The sequence below is a fragment of the Rhinopithecus bieti genome, unplaced genomic scaffold, assembly GCF_001698545.2.
Source record: "Rhinopithecus bieti isolate Rb0 unplaced genomic scaffold, ASM169854v2 scaffold_4658, whole genome shotgun sequence".
NCBI lineage: Eukaryota > Metazoa > Chordata > Mammalia > Primates > Cercopithecidae > Rhinopithecus > Rhinopithecus bieti.
In genome coordinates, this window is record NW_016804523.1 from 892593 (window position 1) to 914485 (window position 21893).

Here is a 21893-nt window from a genome sequence, read left to right on the forward strand (position 1 = left end):
TAGAAAGTACCAATCACATTTGGATTTCCAGCTGAGGGAAGAAATAGCAGTCACAACTCAGATGAGTCGGCCTTGCATTGCAGAGACTCCTAGAGGAGGCTGGGTCATGTTCTCACCTCCAAAAATAAAAGGAAGCACAAAACTTGTGTAGATCTCCAGATGAAGCAGAAATGAGGAGGGTCGTGTGTATGTGTGTGTGCGCGCACGCATGTGTGTGTGTTTGACACACAGTTTTACATTTTGTCCTGAAGAAAAAAAAAAAGATTAATGTTAACCCACAGGGGGAAAAAAAAAACTCCTTCAATGTTATCTACCTACTTAATTTTCCTGCTAGCATGACAGGAATCAAGAATGTTATGAGTCTGTTGATGTTGGCCTCCTCTCACTACATTTAAGTGTATTTTGCTGGAACTAAGCAGATGAAACCCTGGGGTTGAGAGGGTGGGAAACAAAGCCAAACAAAAACCATATAGCACCATACCCACCATAAAAATACAAACTGCCAGAAGTGGAGAGAGAATGCTTTCCACCCTCACCTGCAGACAAATCTGCCTTCCAGGGAAGGAAGCTAGCTGGAGAAATTGTCACCATGTATTTGACTTTGCTCATTCCTGTGCTCTCCAGGGACCAGGCAGCCACCTACTTGTGTCTTTGTATTGGCCCAGCACATCCGTTCCTTGTGGCAGCCACTGAGAAGCCCCCAGCATAAAAATCCCACCAGTTCATTAAGCATTTGCTGTGTACCAGATACATGCCATGTTTTTTTGAGCCTCACAGATCTGTAAGGCAAGAATTCTTGATCCCTTTATACAGATGAGGAAACGGGTTTTGAGAGGCTCAGTGTGCTCACAGCAGAGCTGGGATTCAACTCTTTGGGCTTAAGCCTTTCACCAGACATTGCATGCATTTCCAGTAGCATAGGGGCAGCTTCTGAGGGTGCAAAGCCTGCAACCTGCCTGATTATAAGCTCCTTTTAATACCTGAAACAATGAAGTTGCATTAGCAGTTAATTAGCAATTAATTTCACAATTAGGTTGCATCATCCCCTTTCTCTCTGTGGTAGGGTCCACCACCTTGACACTATGAACATTTTGGACCTAGTAATTCTTCATTGAGGGAGGCTGTCCTGTGCATGATAGGATGTTTAGCAACATCTATGGCCTCTCCCCACTATATGCCCATAGCATCCCTCCCTCACTCATAACAACCAAAATATACCTAGATACTGCCAAATGTCCTGCAGGCAGAGGAGGGCAAACTTGGCCCAGTTAAGGACAACTGTTCAATAGCTATCATTTATCAAGCATGTTTTGGCAGTTAAGGGTATAGGTTTTGGAGATGAACTGCCTGGGTTTGAGTCTTGACATTGCCACTTACTAACTGGGTGAACAAGTTGCTTAACTGTGCCTCCACTTCTTTATCTACAAAATAAGGATAAAGATGGCCCATGTCTCATTATACAGTATGAGGGCTAAGTAAGTTAATAAATTACAGCATCTTAATTACTAATATGAGTAGGCTACACATCAGTCTACCTGTGGAGCATGTAGATGAATGGTGGCAGTGATGTGAGGGTTACTGTGTTCCAAGCACTGTGCTAAGCATTTTGCAAACATGACCCAACTTAGTCTTTGCAATTCCAGAAGAATTCAGGATCACCTCTGCTCTACAGTTGAGGAAGTTGAGACTCCAAATCTTTATGGACTTCCCCAAGTTTATAAAGGCAAATAACTGAATATAACTGAATCAGGACTCCAAACGAGGTCCCACTGGCTCCAAAGTCTATGTGTTCCAGAATATTCTCATTTCCACAGAAGAAAATCCAGGGGCAGAAAGGTGGACATGAAGTCTCCAGGTCCAGACACAAATCCTACAGGCAGCCTCACCTTGCTGGTGAAGAATAGGTGGTGACTGACAGGTGGATTTGCAGTGCCCATGGAGTGCTGTTTATTCTTCCTGTTCTTGGTAGGATGGAATCCTTGAGAAGTTCCTTAATGTCACCCAGAGTGTAAACTGTGGGTAAAAGCTGGAACTATGGGCTGTAAAGGAAGCATTAGATGTAGAAATCCTTAAGGGACTCCCATGCATTTATTGAACCTTAAGTGGTAGCCTTGTTTGATTTTTTAGAAAATAATCCAGATTTTCTCACCCATTACAGAAAAATGCAAGTTCTATAATCAGATTCCCTGGATTCAAGCCCTTACTAGCTGTATGATCTTCTCTGTGCGTCAGTTCTATCATCTGTAAAGTGTTTCAGTACCTATTCGAACTTGTCCTGAGGATTAAGATTAATAAGCCTAAAGGAGTTAGCACATGGCAAGCACTCAGTGTTAGCCATTAGTCTCAGGAATATTCTGGTTAGAAGACACATCACCCTATCAGCTAACACCAGCCATAGGAACGTTCTCTCTGTGCTATCTTTTACATATTTTTAAAATATGGGAACAAATTCTGTCACTCTGTGCAGCCTATAAGTACAACTGTTCTCACTTTAGAAATGTGAGTCTCAGAAGGCCAGAGTTGCAGAGTCACTGTGTGACTTGCTCACCGCCATGCGAAGCTTCAGCGACTGAGCTGGCCTGAGGACCCCAGTGCCACCCCAGTGACTACTCTCCTCTCTAGAATGGAAATAAAATTCTCAGACTTGCATGGAAGCCAGATGCTAAACAAGCAAGAACTGACATAGCTATACATATCCAACCAACCCCTCCACTTCACCCCTGCCATCTCTATAAGGCAGGAAAAGTGACCACAGCTGCAGCCTAGGATATCCCAAACAGATGGCGTAGTAAGAAGTTCTGAGTGAAGAATGAGGGATGTGCTAGGTGCAGTGGCTTACACCTGTAATCCCATTACTTTGGAAGGCCAACATGGGAGGATCGCTTGAGGCCAGGAGTTCAAGACCAGCCCAGGCAACATAGTGAGATCTGGTCTCTACAAATAAAATTTAAAAATTAGCTGGGCACGGTGGCACACATCTGTAGCCCTAGCTACTGGGGAGGCCAAGGAAATCCTTTGAGCCCAGGAGTTCAAGGTTGCAGTGAGTTATCATTACACTAGTACACTCCAGCCTAGGCAACAGAGTGAGACCCTGTCTAAAAAAACAAAACAAAACAACAGCAAAAAAGGGTGGGAAGAAAAGGATGGTGTGATTTCCCAGCACTTCCTTCTGGGGTCAACAATACAATGTATTTTCACTGCTTAGCTATCACTTTGCTTTTCCTGGAAGGAAAAAGCACTTGAACCAGTGGGCCTCGTCTTCCCGCATCAATAATTTAATGATTCACTGTTCTTTGTGGTACTTGCTATGCCCAGATTCAACCACAGCTCCAACAACAAAACAGCAACTTCTTTTCTCCTGAGGATCCCTGCAGAACTCCGTTCAGAGATCCATTCGGGGCTTGATGGGTTGTGGAATGACAGTGCTAGTGAAAACTGATGGGCTACACCAAAATCTGAGGGGAAAGAGAGAAGAACTTGATCCCTTAATATAACAATGGATATATTTAGATTTATTTTCTTTACCTATAGGGTGTTCATTAAGGCTCATAAAACATCCAAGGACTGACTGAGTGCGCTATCTCTAACATCTGTCCCTTCTGATGGAGACTTTAGGTGTCCTTTGCATATGAATGGACACTTCTTCCCATAAATGCTCTTGTGACTCAAAGTAAATTGTATTTCGGACATTATGAATGGGTTTTCCCATTACCAAATTAAAAACAAAATGAATTTAACCTGGCATTGTCCGTCCCTACCTCTCTCGGAGGCCCTGACATATTTGAACAATATTCTGAGGCCGCAAACCAATCCCCAAAGACGAAAAGTCCCTCCACATCACTGCAGGCGATGACGGATCGCAGGCCAGAGCAATCTGGTCTGTCTCACTGCTCTTGAATAGAAGATGCATTCTTTGAGTTTGAAGCAGCAACTGTGGGGGGTTAATTGGATACACCAATTCAGAGGTGGAGGAAGAGCCTGGAATACCCGTATGCCTGAGCCTGCACATCTCAGATTTATTCAATGCTTCATATAGCTAGGCTGGCTTGTTTGTAGGGTCATGACTTGTCCAACTCTCAGTGTGCATTTGCAGGGCACAACCAGAGAGACAGATGAGTCACAGGGTTTAATGAATCCCATTCCCCTAATTGCCAGTCTCTATCGTGTCCCTACAGAGAATGTGAGTTAATGATTCTCTCCAGACTTCTTACAAACAGTCGTTTTCCCTTCCCAAAGCCAAGCCTGGTCCTGTTAAATTTTCCTTTGAGTCAAGTCAGGACAATTTAAGATGTCCTTTCCATGCTCAGATAATAGAGGACTGTGATTCACTTTTATCTTGCATTTGATTTATGGAGAGCAAGCAGCACCCAGCCTGGCGTTTTCATTTTTGAGATGAGCAGTCTTTGTTTTATTGTGCTCCGAAAAGGTGTATTGGAGCATCACATTCAGGCGCTGGAACCAGCTGCCTCCCACTCCCTGTAACTCACCATCTTTCATGCAACATTCCTAGGTCCTCATTCTGTGGGAGCAGACCCACACCGTGGCCGTGCCCACACACCCCAGTTGAGCACACTCCAGAGATGGCCCCCCTGCCCTCAGAACAGAAGGCCACAGTGACAAATAGATGCTGCTGCAGGATTTTTTTTTCCTTCTCTTCTTTCTCCCACCCTTCCCTCACCAAGCTATTTTCTCCCCCCCAGCCTTGGCATAAAATGGTCAAATTATGTTCTACTGCAGAATTCAATTTCACAGTTCAGTTAGGTCCTTGATTACACTGCCAAATTCAGATTAATGTGCATTTAACTAACATGGATCAGGGGAATTCTGGCTGACAGCCAGCTGTAATCGGAGCAATTGATAGCTGTGTGGAGTTTTATGCCCCGTCCACCCCAGCGTACCTCTGGTGAAATTGATTGATTAAACGAATTCATCGCTATAATTATTTATAATTTTGATACATCACAAGCCTGTGTCTGACCCTCTCTTTAGAGATGTTGAGCTCATTGTAGAAAGGTAGTCTGGCTGAGTTGTTAACTGGGGATTATTTATTCCCTTATATAATACAATCTCTCTTTTTTGCTCTTTTTTTTTTTTTTTTTTTTTTTTTTTTTTGATCATGTTTGTATAGAGACATGACAAAGCACAGTTTTAAAGAATTAATTTATATGGTATACAAAATGTATCCGGAAGCTAAAAAACAAGTGTATGTTATTAGCCATTTCAAAAAAAAAAAAAGAGGAAATCACAATCACAACTCCTTGTTCATTTTGTCAGTATTTCTAAAGATTCCTGTAGAGAGAATTCCTTGTTAAAATGTATCCAATTTTCAATGACAATTAATGACCTGGTAACCCTGCAGCTAAGCAGTTTAGCAGCCTGGGTGATAATTTGCAAGACGATTGATCTGGCCTTCTCTCATTACATCAGGCCATATGGAAATCCCCCTGAAAACTTTCCAGACCATGGTCTCCTTTGTAAGAAGTTAGTCGTTCACAAAATCACAGCACTGTTCTCTTTGGAGGGATGGGAAGAATGCCTTTGTTGTTTTTTGTCTTACATTGCAGTTTCCCACCCTTGCTCTGCACCCCGTGCCCTTGCTGTAAGGTCTGCAAGGGTAAACTATGTACATAAATCTTTTGGAAATGGTTTGGATCATGGGTGATGAGAGATACATTGGATTTACTTATTAAATGTCGTTCCTTTCACTGGTCCAATTCCACTGCATTGTGGTTTCACTAAATAATCAGATCCCAAATCCCTTTCACAATACCAAAGACAGGTCTGCTTATATGGACTTCAAGCCTACTCATTTTTTTTTCTAGAATGTGTTTGTAAATCAGGTCATAGAAAAGATTGCACAGTTTAAGCTGGACTGCTTTGGACATCTTTCTCACATACATGAACATGTGTGTGTAAAACAGTGGGAATAACAAATTCATCATTTATGTTTTCCATCTTCCAAATATAGGCTATCATGAGAAAGACAACTTAGAACAGGACACTTACATGATTATGAAAGTCCAAGAGCAATGTGAGAGGGCAAGGAGGTCTCATCACAGAAGAAAGTTTGCACTTTCTTCCTTGAAAGAACTTAACAAAAGAAAGCCTGAGTGGTTTTGGAACAATGCAGATTTCCGCTTTGACCAAAACAAAAGGAAAATGATGAATGATGTACGTAGATAATCAACTCGTTTTGCTGTGATGACTACTTTTTTTTTTTTTTTTTTAGCTCATTTCTCTAAGCCAAAACTGTTCAAAACAAACAAGCCAAAACAAAAAGAACAAAACAAAACCCTTAATTTGTCTTTCATCCCCTCTCCTAGACATTACCATCCATCATGTTCTGGTCCAATTCTTGCATTTTGCCCCAGGCTGCCCAGACATCTGGGCCCCCAGTGAAACACCCTGACCAGGCTTTATCTCTGTGGTTGTCTTTATCCCCTGCTCTGCCTGCCTCTGTTAAGACCACATCCTCCCACCCCCATCATTGACGCCTGTCTCTGTGAATTTATCAAGGACCCAAGTACTGAAGCAATTCTGTCTGGATTTGAACCCCAGTTCTCCCTTCTTTGTAGCTTTGAGACTTTTGCATGACCTACTTAAACCCACTGTGCCTCAGTCTTCTTATCTGTAAAATGGAGGAATTACAGAGCTTATTTAATTGTCCAACTTGAGGTTTACATGCAAGAATATACATAGTGTGCTTAGAACAGTCCCTGGCATGTAGAAAGCACTCGACAAATATCAAGCATCATTATTCTTATTAATATTTGTTACTACTGCAAGGATATACTTCTAACAGAGCAGTTGCTTGACAGAAGAGGCCCCACGATGGCTCCTAGGAGAACCCCTGTGCATTTTAGTGAGGAGAGAATGCCCAGCCTTGATTATACAGACCAGGGAGGTGACAGCGAAGGTTGGAAATGCCAAGGCAGGCAAGGGAGCCGGCTTGTGGGCCGCTCTGCTGGGCGCCCTCCCACTGCGAGTGAAAGACTGACCCCGGCAGATGAACTAGGTTATGTCGTCCCCTTGGAAGTGTGGAGCTGTTTGCCCTGGATTGCTTGGGGGCAGTTTTATCTCCTTGTGCCTCCATTTTATCAACCACGAAATGGGATTTAGTTGCCCCCTGCATGATTCCCAGAATAAAAAGAACAAGACCTGTCGAAAGTGTGTGGGCCGGTGATACACACCATCATGGAACCCGCATGTGGGTTAAGATCCAACAGAAGGCAAAGGTTCAGCACCTTGGTGGCCCCAAATGGGGTCACCTATGCATTTCTCCTTCACAGAGTCAGCTCTTTGTCCTCTGAGGGAAGACCACATGTTCCCTCACTCGAAGTGAACAGTTCGTTCTCTGATGAGTACGCCTTGAGTTTTATTCAAAAAATTGTCTCTTGTGATACTGGCTGTTCCTTAACTATTGCTTTTTTAAGAGTCTGCGCCTCTTACCAGCAGCCATGAAAGACAACAATACCTTTTTGTCTCATGGCCTAATTTTGAAGATGGTTAGCTTTCAACAAAGAGCTCTGCATTCCATCTTTGCCTGGAAATTGTCCCCTTGGTGCAGGCAGGCTTCTTCTTTATGCCATACGCCGGCTGTTAAGGGTGGACTCTGATAATGCTGCTGACAGGTGATAAGGAAGAAAAGTGGCCTAAATTAATGCAAAGCGGTGTTTGTGACTCCTGCAGGATGCAACTTGCCCATTTTTAATATATATTCAGAGATCAATTATACATGCTTGTGGGGAATGAATTCTTTCGTTGAAAGTATGGGAACAAGTCCTACAAGGAAGACACAGGGCGATAATGGCATGTGATGGCTCCCAGGACACACTTTCAGAAATAAAAGCCAAAAACCCTGTTTCCCTTCACACCCTGCCTTGCTGACTAGCCTAGACTTGACTAATCTGGAGCTTATTAAAGGAAGAATCCAGTTGTTTAACTTACACTGACACTTCTTTCTCCCCATTCCATCGTACACACACACGCACACACACACACACACACACGTCTTCCTTGTGTAGCACAAATACAGAGGCTTTGAAAATAATCAGCTTGTTTTTGAATATTTTAACTGTACATTGTTCAATATATTACAACTAAAGACACCTTGTCTTATTGCTTTGAGTATTAATGTATAGGAATATATATACCACAGGGGCATTGTATGTCTTCGATAAATGCTAGCTAGTTTGATAATATTGCAGTTACTATTTATTTTATTTTGCATTCTCATTACTGTATAAAGTGTCTCATCACTTTATGTAATAATAACACCAAGTAGAACTCATTGGCCAGTCATTGTTAGACTACTTAGATGTGTATTTGATCCTTTAGAGTTCACAGTGACCAAAAGAAGTAATTATTATTAATATTCCATTTTACAGATAAGGAAACTGAGACTCAGAGAGACTGATTTGACTAAAATTATCAAAGTCAGAATTCATCCCTATGCCCCCAAAAGCATGTGTTGTCTCTGCAACCAGGGCAGGAGGGCAACTTAGCAGCTGCCCTGGTTCCTGCTGGTTGATGCCAAGGCTGTCTGAGTGATGAATTAGCCTAGTAAAGTGTAGTGTTTTTGAAGCTGGAAGAGCTGCATTGCGCAATGTTCAGCAGGCCAGGCACTGTCATTGTAGAACCAATGGGCAGTGTGGGGGTACTGAGAACGGTGCTATGGTAGCAATTTTAAAGAGTCCACTGTGTGCAGTTCTTGCTCCATGATGTGATAGAATAAGCATCTTCTTATGCAACGTGATGGGGTTGGAGCTTGAAACACCTGCTTGCCTCTACCATGTCACCAGATCCAATGAGCAACATGCCCCATCCCAGTTCTCAGTGGCATTTGACAGGATTCATTAGCCCTTCCTTCTTGAAATACTTTCCTCTCTTGGCTCCAGGACACCTTGCTTCCTTAGTTTCCTTCCTATAGCACTGGTCACTCCTTCTCTGCTCCTTTCTGCAAGATCCTTCTGCTATTTCTGGTATCTAGAAATTGGGGTTCTCAGACCATCTCTTACACATTCAGCATCATGACTTTTAATATGAACTAAGCACTGATGACTCTCAGATTCATGTCTTTAGCCTTAACTCTTCCCTGGACTTGGGGCATGTCTAAGTCTCCTAAGTGACACCTCCACCTAGATGCCTAATCACTCTCTCAAACTTAACATGGCTAAAAGAATTCTTAATTTTCCCTCATGTATTAGCTATCAATATTGCTGCATAACAAATTATCCCAAAGCTTCATGGCTTAAAACACACTGCCTCATGAAGCAAAAAATAGTGCTGTTCAACTATTTCCCCCTAAACTTTAAATAACAAACATCTACTATTTCACAGTTTCTGTAGGTCACAAATTGAGAGGGCTTAGCTGATTGGTTCTGTCTTGGAATCTCTCATGAGGTTGCAGTCAAGACATCAACCAGGTATACAGTCATCTGAAGGATCCACTGGACCTGGAGGATCCACCTCCAGAATGGCTCACATGACTGTTTGCCAGAAGGCCTCCATTTCTAGCTAGCTCTTAACAGGAGTCCTCAGTTTCTTGCTGCTTGGACCTCTCTATTTTATTATTATTATTATTGAGACAGGGTTTCACTCTGTCACCCAGGCTGGAGCACAGTGGTGCAATCATAGCTCACTTGCAGCCTTGAGCTCCTGGGCTCAAGTGATCCTTCAGTTTAGCCTCCCAAAGTTCTGGGATTACAGGCATGAGCCGCTGCACCCAGTCCTTACAAAGGATTCTTGAGTGTCCTCATGACATGGCAGCTGGTGAAAGCCAAAATAAATGATGTGAGTAAGAGAGCAAAGGAGCTTGCCATCATCTCTGCCTTATTCTTTGATCACTCAGATTGATTCCAATGCAGTGTAGAAGGGGACTACATGGGAATATGAATGTCAGTAGGCACATGTCATTGAGAGCAATTTGGAAGTTGATTACCACACTCCACAAGCCTGTTGCTACCCCTGGATTCCTTATCTCATTAAATAGCCTGTTGCTCAGGCCAAAATTCTGATAGCCATCTTTGATTCCTGTCTTTCAAGATCTCATCCAATCCACCGCAAATCCTCTCAGCTCCACCTTCAAATCTTGCCCGAGATTTCACCGTTTCTCACCCCATCTACAATAACTACCCTAATCTCAGCTCACATTAACTGTGATAAGCTGTTGGCCTCCCTGTTTCCACTCTCGCCACCAAAGTCTCTCCTCCGCAGCCAGAGAGAGTCAGACCGTGTCACTCCTGTCTGCTTAGCAATCCCCAGTGCTTCGTACCTCACTCGGAGCAAAAGCCAACATCCTTGCCAAGGTCTTCATGATCTGCCCCTGGCAGCTTCTCCGTCCATCTTCCTTAGCTGACACTCTCCACTATAGCTGAGCCTCTGCTGTTCCTCAAACACTAAGCCTGGGTCTGCCTCAGAATCCTGCATGTGCCACTCCCACTGCCCAAACCACCCCTCTTAGGAGAGTGATCTTGCTTTTTCCTTCACTCAGCCAGGCTTTTGCTCAAACGGAACGCCCTCAGAGAGTCCTTCTGTGACTACCCTATCCAAGATGCATCTCGTTACTTTCAACCCCCTCACTCTGCTTTATTTTTCTTTATATTATTCATTACTCCTGAACCACACACTGTGTATTTATTGGTTTTCTTTATTATTATCTGTTTCCTTCTCTGGAACATAAACCCCAGGAGGGCAGAGATACCATTCATTTTGACTCTTGGTGGACCCTCTCCCTTCACATCTAAAACAGTGCATAGCACATCATAGTTACTCAAATATTAATTTTTGAAATAAATGAATGAATGTGCTGCATGGGAAGAATCAATTCATCTAGAATAGTGTCATCCAGTAGCCCTTTCTGCAATTAGGAAAATGTTTTATATGTGTACTGTGTGATGTGGTGACTACTGAGTTCTTAAAATGTGACTAGTGTCACTGTGAAACTGAATTTTAATTTTAATGGATTTTGTTTACTTTAAATCAGTACGTGTAGCTTGTAGCTACTATGTTAGAGTAGATCTAGGTCCTTGGGGTGGATGGAAGGGGAGTAGGATAAGTTAATACCATTCCATTTACACCCAGTAGAGTGACAGAGACTTTCTGGGGCACTGCATTAAGAAACAGCCTGAAGTCCAATCAACAAATCTTTTCTGAGTACCTTCTATGTATCCAGCACTGTGTTGCCATCGGGATCTTCCAAAACAGAGTGCATTGATGGATTAGCACTTTCTGCCCTGGGCAAGGTGCATACCACATGACAAGATGTGGTATTTTTATCATCCAGGCCTCAGCCATTCCAAGAGTGGCCAGAGCTCCTTCCTGATTCTTTCCAGGAAGTGACTGCTGGACCTACACATAGTATCGTATACCAGTAATCCCCTCACTGGCTTCCCCACTCTCCTCCACAAAATCCCTTCATCCCACTCTTCCAAGTCAGAGTGGATGTTCTTTGCTGGGGTCTCTTTGGGGTCTAGCCTCATTTTCATTTCACACATACCCCTGCAAAGACTGGTCACTCTCAATTATATTTGTACTCATTTGGTGAGAACATTACACATGTTCACCCTGTGGTTCACACCCTTAGCACAGGGAGCCATGTTTTGCCCTGTACCTACATCTGCTGTGTTATACATATGTTATACATAAATGTCCATACCACCCTCTAGTATTTGAATTCAGAAGCATGGGAAAAGGCCTCCTACCCCGGAAATGCCTCCCCAAAATGCTAGCTGAAAACTAATGTCCTTTAATGAGGCATGAGATTTTTCATTCCTGAACAAGAAAATAGGGCTTAACAAGCAAGCACACCTTGGATAAGATACACGTGAACTAACCTCCTACTGTGGTGCACGTGTACCAGAGAAGGCCCTTCCCTAGGTGTGGCCGGTCCTGTTGGTGCCCCAGCCAGATCCTCTCATCTTGCACTGGTGATCTTCATTCTGCCAGCTGTCGGTCAGCTCACTCACCACCTGGCTGTGGCGTTCAGATCTAGCATGTGAATATTCTCTATTCATGTCTGTCTTCCCAGGTGGATTATGATCGAGCACAGATGGTCCTCAGCCCTCCACTGTCAGGGTCTGACACCTACCCCAGGGGCCCTGCCAAACTACCTCAAAGTCAAAGCAAAGTGGGCTATTCCTCAAGCAGCCACCAGTATCCGTCTGGGTACCACAAAGCCACCTTGTACCACCACCCCTCCCTGCAGAGCAGTTCGCAGTACATCTCCACGGCTTCCTACCTGAGCTCCCTCAGCCTCTCATCCAGCACCTACCCGCCGCCCAGCTGGGGTTCCTCCTCCGACCAGCAGCCCTCCAGGGTGTCCCATGAACAGTTTCGGGCAGCCCTGCAGCTGGTGGTCAGCCCAGGAGACCCCAGGGAATACTTGGACAACTTTATCAAAATTGGGGAAGGCTCAACCGGCATCGTGTGCATCGCCACCGAGAAACACACAGGGAAACAAGTTGCAGTGAAGAAAATGGACCTCCGGAAGCAACAGAGACGGGAACTGCTTTTCAATGAGGTAAAGAGTGTGTTTGGGTCATCCTTTCTCTCCTTTGTAACATTTGTTTCCCATTTCAAAAGTTACACACGTGCATTTTAGGACATTAGAAAAGCACTGAAAATACAAAGACAAAATTAGCGTCCCCTGTAATATTTCCTTCTGGTCCTTTTTCTGTGCGCATGTATGGCTGTTACCTCTATAAAGTACTTCATGTGTGTCAGCCACTGTACTAAGCGTTAATCTAGTTTGATCCTCACAACAACTCTGTGAGACAGAAAGATGTTATCACCATTTTAACAAGGAAACCTGGACTCAGATAGGTGAAGAGACCGGCCCAGGGTCAAGCAGGTTGACTGCAGAACTAGGACCTGAATCTCTGTCTAGCGGACTCTAAATCTTATGCTACACTGTATCTGTGTGGATTTGTATATATTTTACTCTAGTATGATATCATAATATACCCTCCATAAACAATTTTTAAAACAGTAGACCAGGGTCAGTTTGCCAATGAACTATTACACTTTAGGAACTTTAAAATATTTTCCTAACTATAAAATAATGAATTCTTCCTGTAGAATATTTGGAAAGTAAAGAAAATGTCCCGCAAACATCCCAGTCAAGTAATAGCCTACATTAGTATTTCAGTGTTTCCTTTCTATATTTTTCTATTTACAAATTTCTTTTGTTTGAGATAATTCTCCATATATGTAGTTTCATAACTTTCCAAATTTCAATTAATATTAACATGAATACTAATAAAATTAATATCAAATAAAGTATATTGAGCTGTATTACTTATATTTATTACTGTAAAATAAATTTAATGACCATTGTAATGGCCTTATAATCTTCTATCATAGACATGTATCAAATATATTAAACCAGTCACTGATTTAATAAATTTGAGGTAACTTTATATGTATGTAGTTTTGTGACTTTCTAAATTTCACCTAATGTTAACATTAATACTAATAAAATTAATATTAAATAACATATATTGGCATACATTACTTATTTTTATTAATGTAAAATAAAATATATTAACCTATTCTATTAGCTACATGTCAAAACACACTTTTAATAATCTTCTATCATATACATGTATCATATTTAAAACCAGTCTCTGATTTATACTGTTTCCAATTTGTCACTTTTATTATTTTGCAGTGAGTGTTGTTACACATAAGTCTTTGGCTTCATATCTGATAATTTCTTAGAGTCCTAGAAATAGGATGAACAGATCAAATGATCTGTAAATGTTTTTAGAGAAATGATATACAGTGTTAATTTCCAGAAAGTTTGTACCAATCTAGACCCTCACTAATAGTACTGTTTCACCTTCACTAGCATTGTTGATACTGTCATGTTATCTCTGTTGATCTGCTAGACGTGAATAAACCTTACTGTTTTCATTAGCACTTTTATTACTAGTGTAGCTGAATTTAATTTTATGCGGCTATAGGCCATTTTTCTTTCTTCACTCAATCATATGTTCTGTGTACAGTTTTCAATTAGGGTGCTAGCATTTGTTTTCTTGATGTGTAAGAGCTATTGATATGTTAAGGAATTAACTCTTCTCTGTATATTTGTTGTACTTTAACGTTTACCTTCCACTTTCTCATTTACCTTTTAAACTTATCACTTAAGAGCTCTAAAATAGGTGGGGAAACATGAGTAATTATGTTAGAAAACACATAAAGTATTTTGGAGTAATATTCTTTCAGTAATTTTATGAGAGCACTGAGGGGAAAGTTTTTGTGGATGAAAGATCTAAGTCCTAAAGATATCAAGTCAGGATATCAGTGTTAGATGTCAGTCTCCAGGAAAGCATGTACAATCCACATCTTCTAACTCCCAGAACAATCTGTGGCTGCTTGACCTCTTCGTCTTTCTGTTGTAAGCACTCCCATTCTCTGAGAAGTAAGAAGGTGTTTGGTCTATAAACAGGCACTGTACAAATGCACTCAGCTGCAATTTCGAACTCTGTTTTTCATGGAGGCTCACGTGAAGCCCCCAGTGGCCTCCACACATCTCCAGCTCCCATAGGTGCTTATTTCTTACACATGCTCCAAATCTCACAGAGAGTTCCAGGTGACTGGGCTCCAGCATCTTCCCAGTCCACCATTCCTGATTTCTGGAATTTATTTTCCAAACCATAATGCCAGAACACACAGAGCAATATGATGTAGATGAACAATTCTGTAATTTATTATTTAACACTAACTCTGAAAACTCGAGTGGAAACAGCCACAGGGCAGCAATTTCTGGAAGCTCTCTCCAGCAAGCAGTCTCCTTAGCCTTTTTAATATCTATGCCGTATTTATTTTTATCTTCAATATATATTCTTTGAATTCAGCCCAAATACCTCTCAGGTTCAACCCGTATCTTATTCTAAGGAGAAATTAAGTTGGTCTTGTGTGGCTCCAGTTCTAATAGATAGTTTACTTCATTCACCTGTGGGACTTGATCCCTCAATTACTACAAGTTGGTGACCCTTTGCTAGGATAACCAGCAGAGGACTATGAACAGTGCATTCTAAAGGAGATCCTTAGGGATGGCTGATCATATCCCCACAGACGGTCAACCAAACTCCCTCTTGTGAATGCAAATCTTGCTTTAGTTCTACTTGTTTTCATTTCTCTCTCTGTGTCTCTCCAATGTCAGGGTGACCTGCCATTTTCTCTCAAATTTGCTACCTTGATTCCTTTTATTTCTACTAGTTACCCTTGATGCTTTTTGTCTATAATAGATTTCTGAATAAACTTCCCCACAGTCAGTACCTCTCAATCAGTTTACTTACAGTTGTAGGTGTGGCCACAAGAGAACAAAAAGCAACTTCATCTTCACAAGTCAAAAGTATCTTTCCCATTCCCCCAGGTCGTGATCATGCGGGATTACCACCATGACAATGTGGTTGACATGTACAATAGCTACCTTGTTGGCGATGAGCTCTGGGTGGTTATGGAGTTTCTAGAAGGTGGTGCCTTGACAGACATTGTGACTCACACCAGGTAAGCTTCTTTATTATCCAGATAATTTGAGGTGCTTCTTATTCTTCTCCAGGATAAAGCCTCATTGACTACGAACTCTTCATAAATTGTGGGCACTTTGGAGTCAGGGAATATGACTACCCTTTCCCCCACATTCCCTAGAGGGCCCATTATGCTATCAGGCATGTATAGTTCATTCATTCAGTTAACGTTCTCCCTGCCTTCAGAAGGGCATTAATACCCATTGATTTAAAATAACCAACCTGCTAAGAATGAAGCTTCAGTGACAAATAATAGAATTTCCTGTCGCTATATAGATTTAAAGCTGAATTTCATTCTTCCGAGTTACCCTACCATTGCTGCGTGCTAAGACCACCAAGGATACCAGGGGAAGGAAGGGACAGGGAGAGGATCACTTGAAGTTTTGTATCAAAATAATGAATCGACATGGCACACAGAAATTCTTCAATTCTGTTTTAAAATATTCTTGCAAGTAACAATGGTTAATTACCAGCCTATTGCTTCAGCACCTCCCCAATGTGCCAGTTCCAGCCATTTCATTAAGTATATATTGAGCACCTTTTATGTGTCAGGCTCTTTTGTAAGTGCTAGAGATGCAGAAGATACAAATGTATATGCCTCAGATATATCCCCTCAGGGACATCACTGATGAGAAATACATTATAATACCTATATTGATGTATTTTGATGTATATTGATCTATATTGATGTATATTGACCTCTATTGATGTATATTGATGAGAAATACATATATATGTATATATATGCATATATATACACACACATATATACACACACACATATGTATATATATGCATACATATATATGTATGTGTATATATGTATATATACACATATATATGTGTGTGTATATACATATATATGTGTGTGTGTATATATATCTCTCTTCCTAATTCTGCACAGGTATTACAATGTATTTCTCATATATATATATGTATATATATGTGTGTGTGTGTATATATTTATATATATATAGCGTAGAAGGATACCTAAATGTTTCTATCAGAAGGAGTCAAGAAATATTCCTATTTAATATAAGGTGACCTCTGAGATGGATTTTGAGAGACGAATACGAGTTTACTAAGAAGGCAAGTAGGAGGAAAAGGGCATTGAAGACAGTGGAAAGAATATGTGCTAGGACAGTGCCTCTTCAATTTTGGTGTCCACATAAATCACTGTGGATCTTATCAAAAGGCATATCCTGACTCAATAGAGAGGGGTGTAAGACTCTGCATTTATGGCAAACTTCCAGGCAATGGCAATGCTGCTGGTTCATGGACCATACTTGGAGAAGCAAGGTTCTGTGGAATAGACATACAAAATAGCATGTTACATTTGGGAAACTTTAACTTTGGTTTTGATGGTAAATAAAATGCCAAAAGGTTAAGAAAGGGTTGTCATGAGGAAGAGGTATTGAGTGTTGGCTGCTGTTACTGAAATGGCGCCTGAATCAAAAGTGGATCCAGGTATATAATAGGTGGAAAGCAAGATAACAAGAAAGTACCGGGAAACTCTGTGAGGGATAGAACATGCTGCTTTTTCTCCACTAAAATGAGATGTTTCGTGACTCTACAGTTCTCAGTCTGGAGTAGGCCGTCTCAAAATAAAGTGTTGTGAGTGAAGACACTGAACATTTATCACCAACAATTCAGCTGGCAGACTCTTGTTGGTGTAGCAATAAGACATGCCCAACAAAAAAACACGTAAGATCATCTTAATTGGGAGAAACAAATATACTGGAAAGATCTAAGCCTAAGGCAAATCTGATTCGCATATAAAGCAAAAAATAAAAATATGTTCAGGGGAGAAGCTTATTTCTTGCCTTCCGGAGCTTCATATAGCCACTCAGGTGTACAGCTCTACCTTTGTCAAGGTTCCTTTCCATTCTTATTTTGTATCGGTGGAAACCACTCAAGAGAGTATGTCTTTTCTCATCCAGGATTGTCAACTAATTTCCCTTTTAAAGACCCACTAACTCCAGAGACAAAAAATTAATTGTGTGTCAAGGAACACCACGAATATTTGGTATTTGAAACCCTTTTTTTTTTTTTTTTTGAGAGGGAGTCTTGCTCTGTCGCTCAGGCTGGAGTGCAGTGGCCGGATCTCAGCTCACTGCAAGCTCCGCCTCCCAGGTTCACGCCATTCTCCTGCCTCAGCCTCCCGAGTAGCTGGGACTACAGGCGCCTGCCACCACGCCCAGCTAATTTTTTGTATTTTTAGTAGAGACGGGTTTCACTGTGTTAGCCAGGATGGTCTCGATTTCCTGACCTCGTGATCCACCCGCCTCAGCCTTCCAAAGTGCTGGGATTACAGGCATAAACCTCTGCGCCTGGCAGGTATTTGAAATCTTAAACTGATAATTCAGAGAGTTTCTCATAGTAGATACTGAATAACTGATTTAATGAATGATTTATTGATGGGCTGATAAAACATGTAACCCCTTGCAACTCCAAGTGCTGTCTGAGGACCTGGGAGCTTGTTAGAAAAGCAGAATCTCAGGTCCTACCCCAGACCAACTAAATGAGAATCCATGCTCTAGCCAGATGCTCAGGTGTTTCTTATACATACTGAAGTGTTAGCACTAACCTAACATCTTGTTAAGTAAGATCCTTCTAACTTCCAGGAAACAGAGGCTTCCAGAAGGGAAACGAAAGTGCCAAGCACCATCCAGCTCTTTATATATTTATCATGTAACCGTCACATATTTCTATGAGGCAGATGCTGATGTACCTGTGTGCCAGGTGATGAAGCTACAACTCAAAGAGGAAAAATATTCTTGGCCAGGCATAGTGGCTGATGCCTGTAATCTCAATATTTTGGGAGACCAAGGCAGGAGGATCACTTGAGGGCAGGAGTTCGAGACTAGCCTGAGCAACTTTGCGAGACCTTGTCTCTATTAAAAAATTTTAAAAATTAGCTGGGTGTGGTGGCATGTCCCTGTAGTCCTAGCTACTCAAGAGGCTAAGACGGGAGGATCACTTGAGCCCAGAAGTTCAAGGCTGCAGTGAGCTATGATTGCACCATTACACTCCTGCCTGGACAACAGAGCAAGGCTCTATCTCAAAATTTTTAAAGGTATCCTTCTCAAGACCACACATTTAATAACTGATACAGCCAAGATTAGAATTTGAAGTTACTCTAGAACTGAAGCATTTTTATTCCATGCCAAGCTTTTTTTCTATACAAAAGAAATAGAAGTAGAAATACACCAGCCATTCTCCAGTTGGCCATGTTAATTTCAAAGGCATTGGATTAGGAAGTATTTGTCACATGTTCCAGTCAAATGGGATATTTCTGTTAGTGACTAGGGGTTAGATTCAAGTAATTTTTGGTATAGTCGACCTGTAAACAATCTTTATACTTGCTTCAGGTAACTCAAATTTCATGGAATTCAAGAGAAAATAATTTTATTAAAGATGGTGGTTCTTGGTTCTGAATTAATTTGAAGGTATATGTGAGCTTGTCCCTGCTGCAGATACGCTAAACCTCTGAGGAATGTGTTTTTCCACATGTGAAAATGGTCATGTGAAAACCACTCAGGATAATGACTAACATACCACAGAACACAGAAGTTGTCAGTTTCCTCTGTTTCAGGCAAGAACATTTCTTCTCATCTGCCTTCATATGAGACTAGTGCTGTGGAATCCTCTTTTTTTTTTTTTGAAACAGAACCTCACTCTATCACCCATGCTGGAATGCAGTGGCGCACTCTCGGCTCACCGCAACCTCCACCTCCCAGGTTCAAGCAATTCTCATATTTCAACCTCCCAAGTAGCTGGGATTACAAGCACGGGCCACCATGCCCAGCTAATTTTTTGTATATTTAGTAGAGACAGGATTTCGTCATGTTGGCCAGGCTGCTCTTGAACTCCTGACCTCAGGCAGTCCTCCCACCTCAGCCTCCCAAAGTGCTAGGATTGCAGGCATGAGCCACTGCACCTGGCCAAATCCTCCTTGAAGGGAAGGGTGTGTTTCTTCATACTCATCAACTTTATACCTTTGATATTCTCCTAATTGGCTACCTCTTTATACCTTACTTTTGAATCCCATCAGGATTTTCTAGCATCAACTAGACTGAAATGAAAATTCAAAGCCATTCATTTCCTTATTCTGCTGACCTTAGATTTACCTGGGGTTACTGGAGTTTTACAAGGTTGTCCTTAAATTTGGGCTCCGGTCATTTATATCCTCTGTATGTCCTGGCAGTCTCCTCTGTTTGCGTGATAGTTTGCTTTAGGACCTCTTTTACTTTTACTATTTAACATGGAATAGGGAAGAAGTTTTGCACATAGATGAGTTAGGCAGCTGCCTAAATGAATCATTTTGAGGGCACTGAACAACCTGTGCCATCCAAATAATTCTCACTTAGATTCCTCAGTGGCTGAACTATTTCAGTCATTAGGAAAATCCATTCATTCGAGTGGTGAGGGCAGTGTGAGAAAATGGGAAAGTGGGAAAGCATGGGTTCTGGACTAAAAAAGAGGTGGGGTTTGAATAGTGACCTGGCCATTTCTTAGCTGTGCAACCTTGGGCAGTTACCTGACCTCCCCCTCCCCCTCTAAAACTGTGGAGAAGGAAATACTTTCTCCACAGGAGTGCAGTGATGAGATATAGGAGGCCATAACCAATACTTCACTTCCTTTCTCATTCCCATGGTCCATTTATTAAAATACTATCCATTCACACTTAGTTATTAGTAACTTCCTAGGTCCAATTTCCTTTTGAGAGAAGGGACCTGAAGCGACAAAAACCTCTAGCTCCTTGGGGGAAGAAGAGAGAGGGTGAATGGGAAGTAGAGTAGGTCCCAGAGGGAGGATTAGAGATGCAAAGACCACTCTGCCTGAGCTCAGCCTTGAAAACTGTAGCTCTCCCCATTTCTAAGATGAAGAAAATGAGGCCCAAGGAAGTTAAAGGATTTGCTCATGATCATTTAACAGCCACACCTGAAACCTTCGTCCACCTATTCAATGTGTTGTCTCTGTGGGACCTGGAGGCTTGTTCATGCCTATGGAATTATCTGTTAAGAGTTCATGGGGCCTGGCACGGTGGCTCCTGTCTGTAATCCTAGCACTTTGGGAGGCTAAGGCAGGCAGATCACCTGAGGTCAGGAGTAGTTCAAGACCAGGCTGGCCAACATGATGAAACCACATCTCTAAAAATACAAAACCTCATCTACTAAAAATACAAAAATTAGCCGGGCATGATGGTGGGCACCTGTAATCCCAGCTACTTGGGAGACTGAGGCAGGAGAATCTCTTGGGCCCAGGAGGCAGAAGTTGCAGTGAGCTGAGATCGTGCCACTGCACTCTAGTCTGGGCTACAGAGCAAGACACCATCTCAAAAAAAAAAAAAAAAGAAAGTCAGAAAGGAAGACTGCACTCCAGCCTGGGTGACAGAGCGAGACTCCATCTCAAAGAATGAATAAATGAATAAATAAATAAATAAATAAATAATAAATAAATAAATAAATAAAGTTCCTGGAAGTGCATTTGCATGATTGAGCAAAAAGCTGACAAATAGTGGTTTCTTTCCTTTCACTTATATTTGGTCCCTGTCATATTCTCGGTGCCAAGTGCCTTTGTTCTGGGAGTCAGATCCCAAAGACTTCCTTCCCTTGTCTGCAGATTTTTCAGATATGAGTTGGAGCACGTGGACTGTTTCACTAAAGCACAAGGGAGCTGCCTCTCTTGAGCATTTCAAAGATGTTCTTAAATCTGTCTTGTTCCTTAAATGTTATTTCCTTTCCAGAATGAATGAAGAACAGATAGCTACTGTCTGCCTGTCAGTTCTGAGAGCTCTCTCCTACCTTCATAACCAAGGAGTGATTCACAGGGACATAAAAAGTGACTCCATCCTCCTGACAAGTGATGGCCGGGTAAGATGTTCATGTTTGGCCCCTTCATAGTTTTTCTTGTCACTCTGTCATGGGCATAATTTTTTAGAAACAATTTTATAACTCTAATTTTCTGAGTCACAAGTCACCCACTTCTCTTCCCAGAAGGCTTACAAAAAAGAAATTACCATCCCTTCCTCTGGGTCACCTTGTTAGTCAGAATTGCCTGACTTTGATGGATAATTTGCCTCCTTAACAATGAGTATAGGAAGTAATGGAAACTATGGCTATTTCTTTTCCTTTCTGCCACATCCGTTTTTGTTGGAGGAGAAGAGCTGACTCTTCTAGGGGTGCATCCAGCCTATTCACATGAATACATGTGTCCACAGTACCTTCCAGAGCACCTGCAGGTAACAGATGATCAACTCCACTTGGGTAATTTGAGGATGGTGTAATAAAGAACAGTTTACAAAAGCGTAGGCAGGTATAGAAAAATCATAAGGAATAGTGTATGAGAATTAGTGCA

At 41.7% G+C, this 21893-nt stretch overlaps 1 protein-coding gene across 1 annotated transcript in view; it reads left to right on the forward strand.

Annotated features, from left to right (window-relative positions):
- Positions 1-21893, forward strand: part of PAK5 (p21 (RAC1) activated kinase 5) — a 312766-nt gene that overhangs the window by 272301 nt on the left and 18572 nt on the right. Inside the window, exons 5-7 of the mRNA XM_017868889.1 lie at positions 12029-12520; positions 15380-15513; positions 21283-21409. Coding sequence (XP_017724378.1) covers positions 12029-12520; positions 15380-15513; positions 21283-21409 — 753 coding nt within the window. The remainder of the gene's footprint in view (positions 1-12028; positions 12521-15379; positions 15514-21282; positions 21410-21893) is intronic.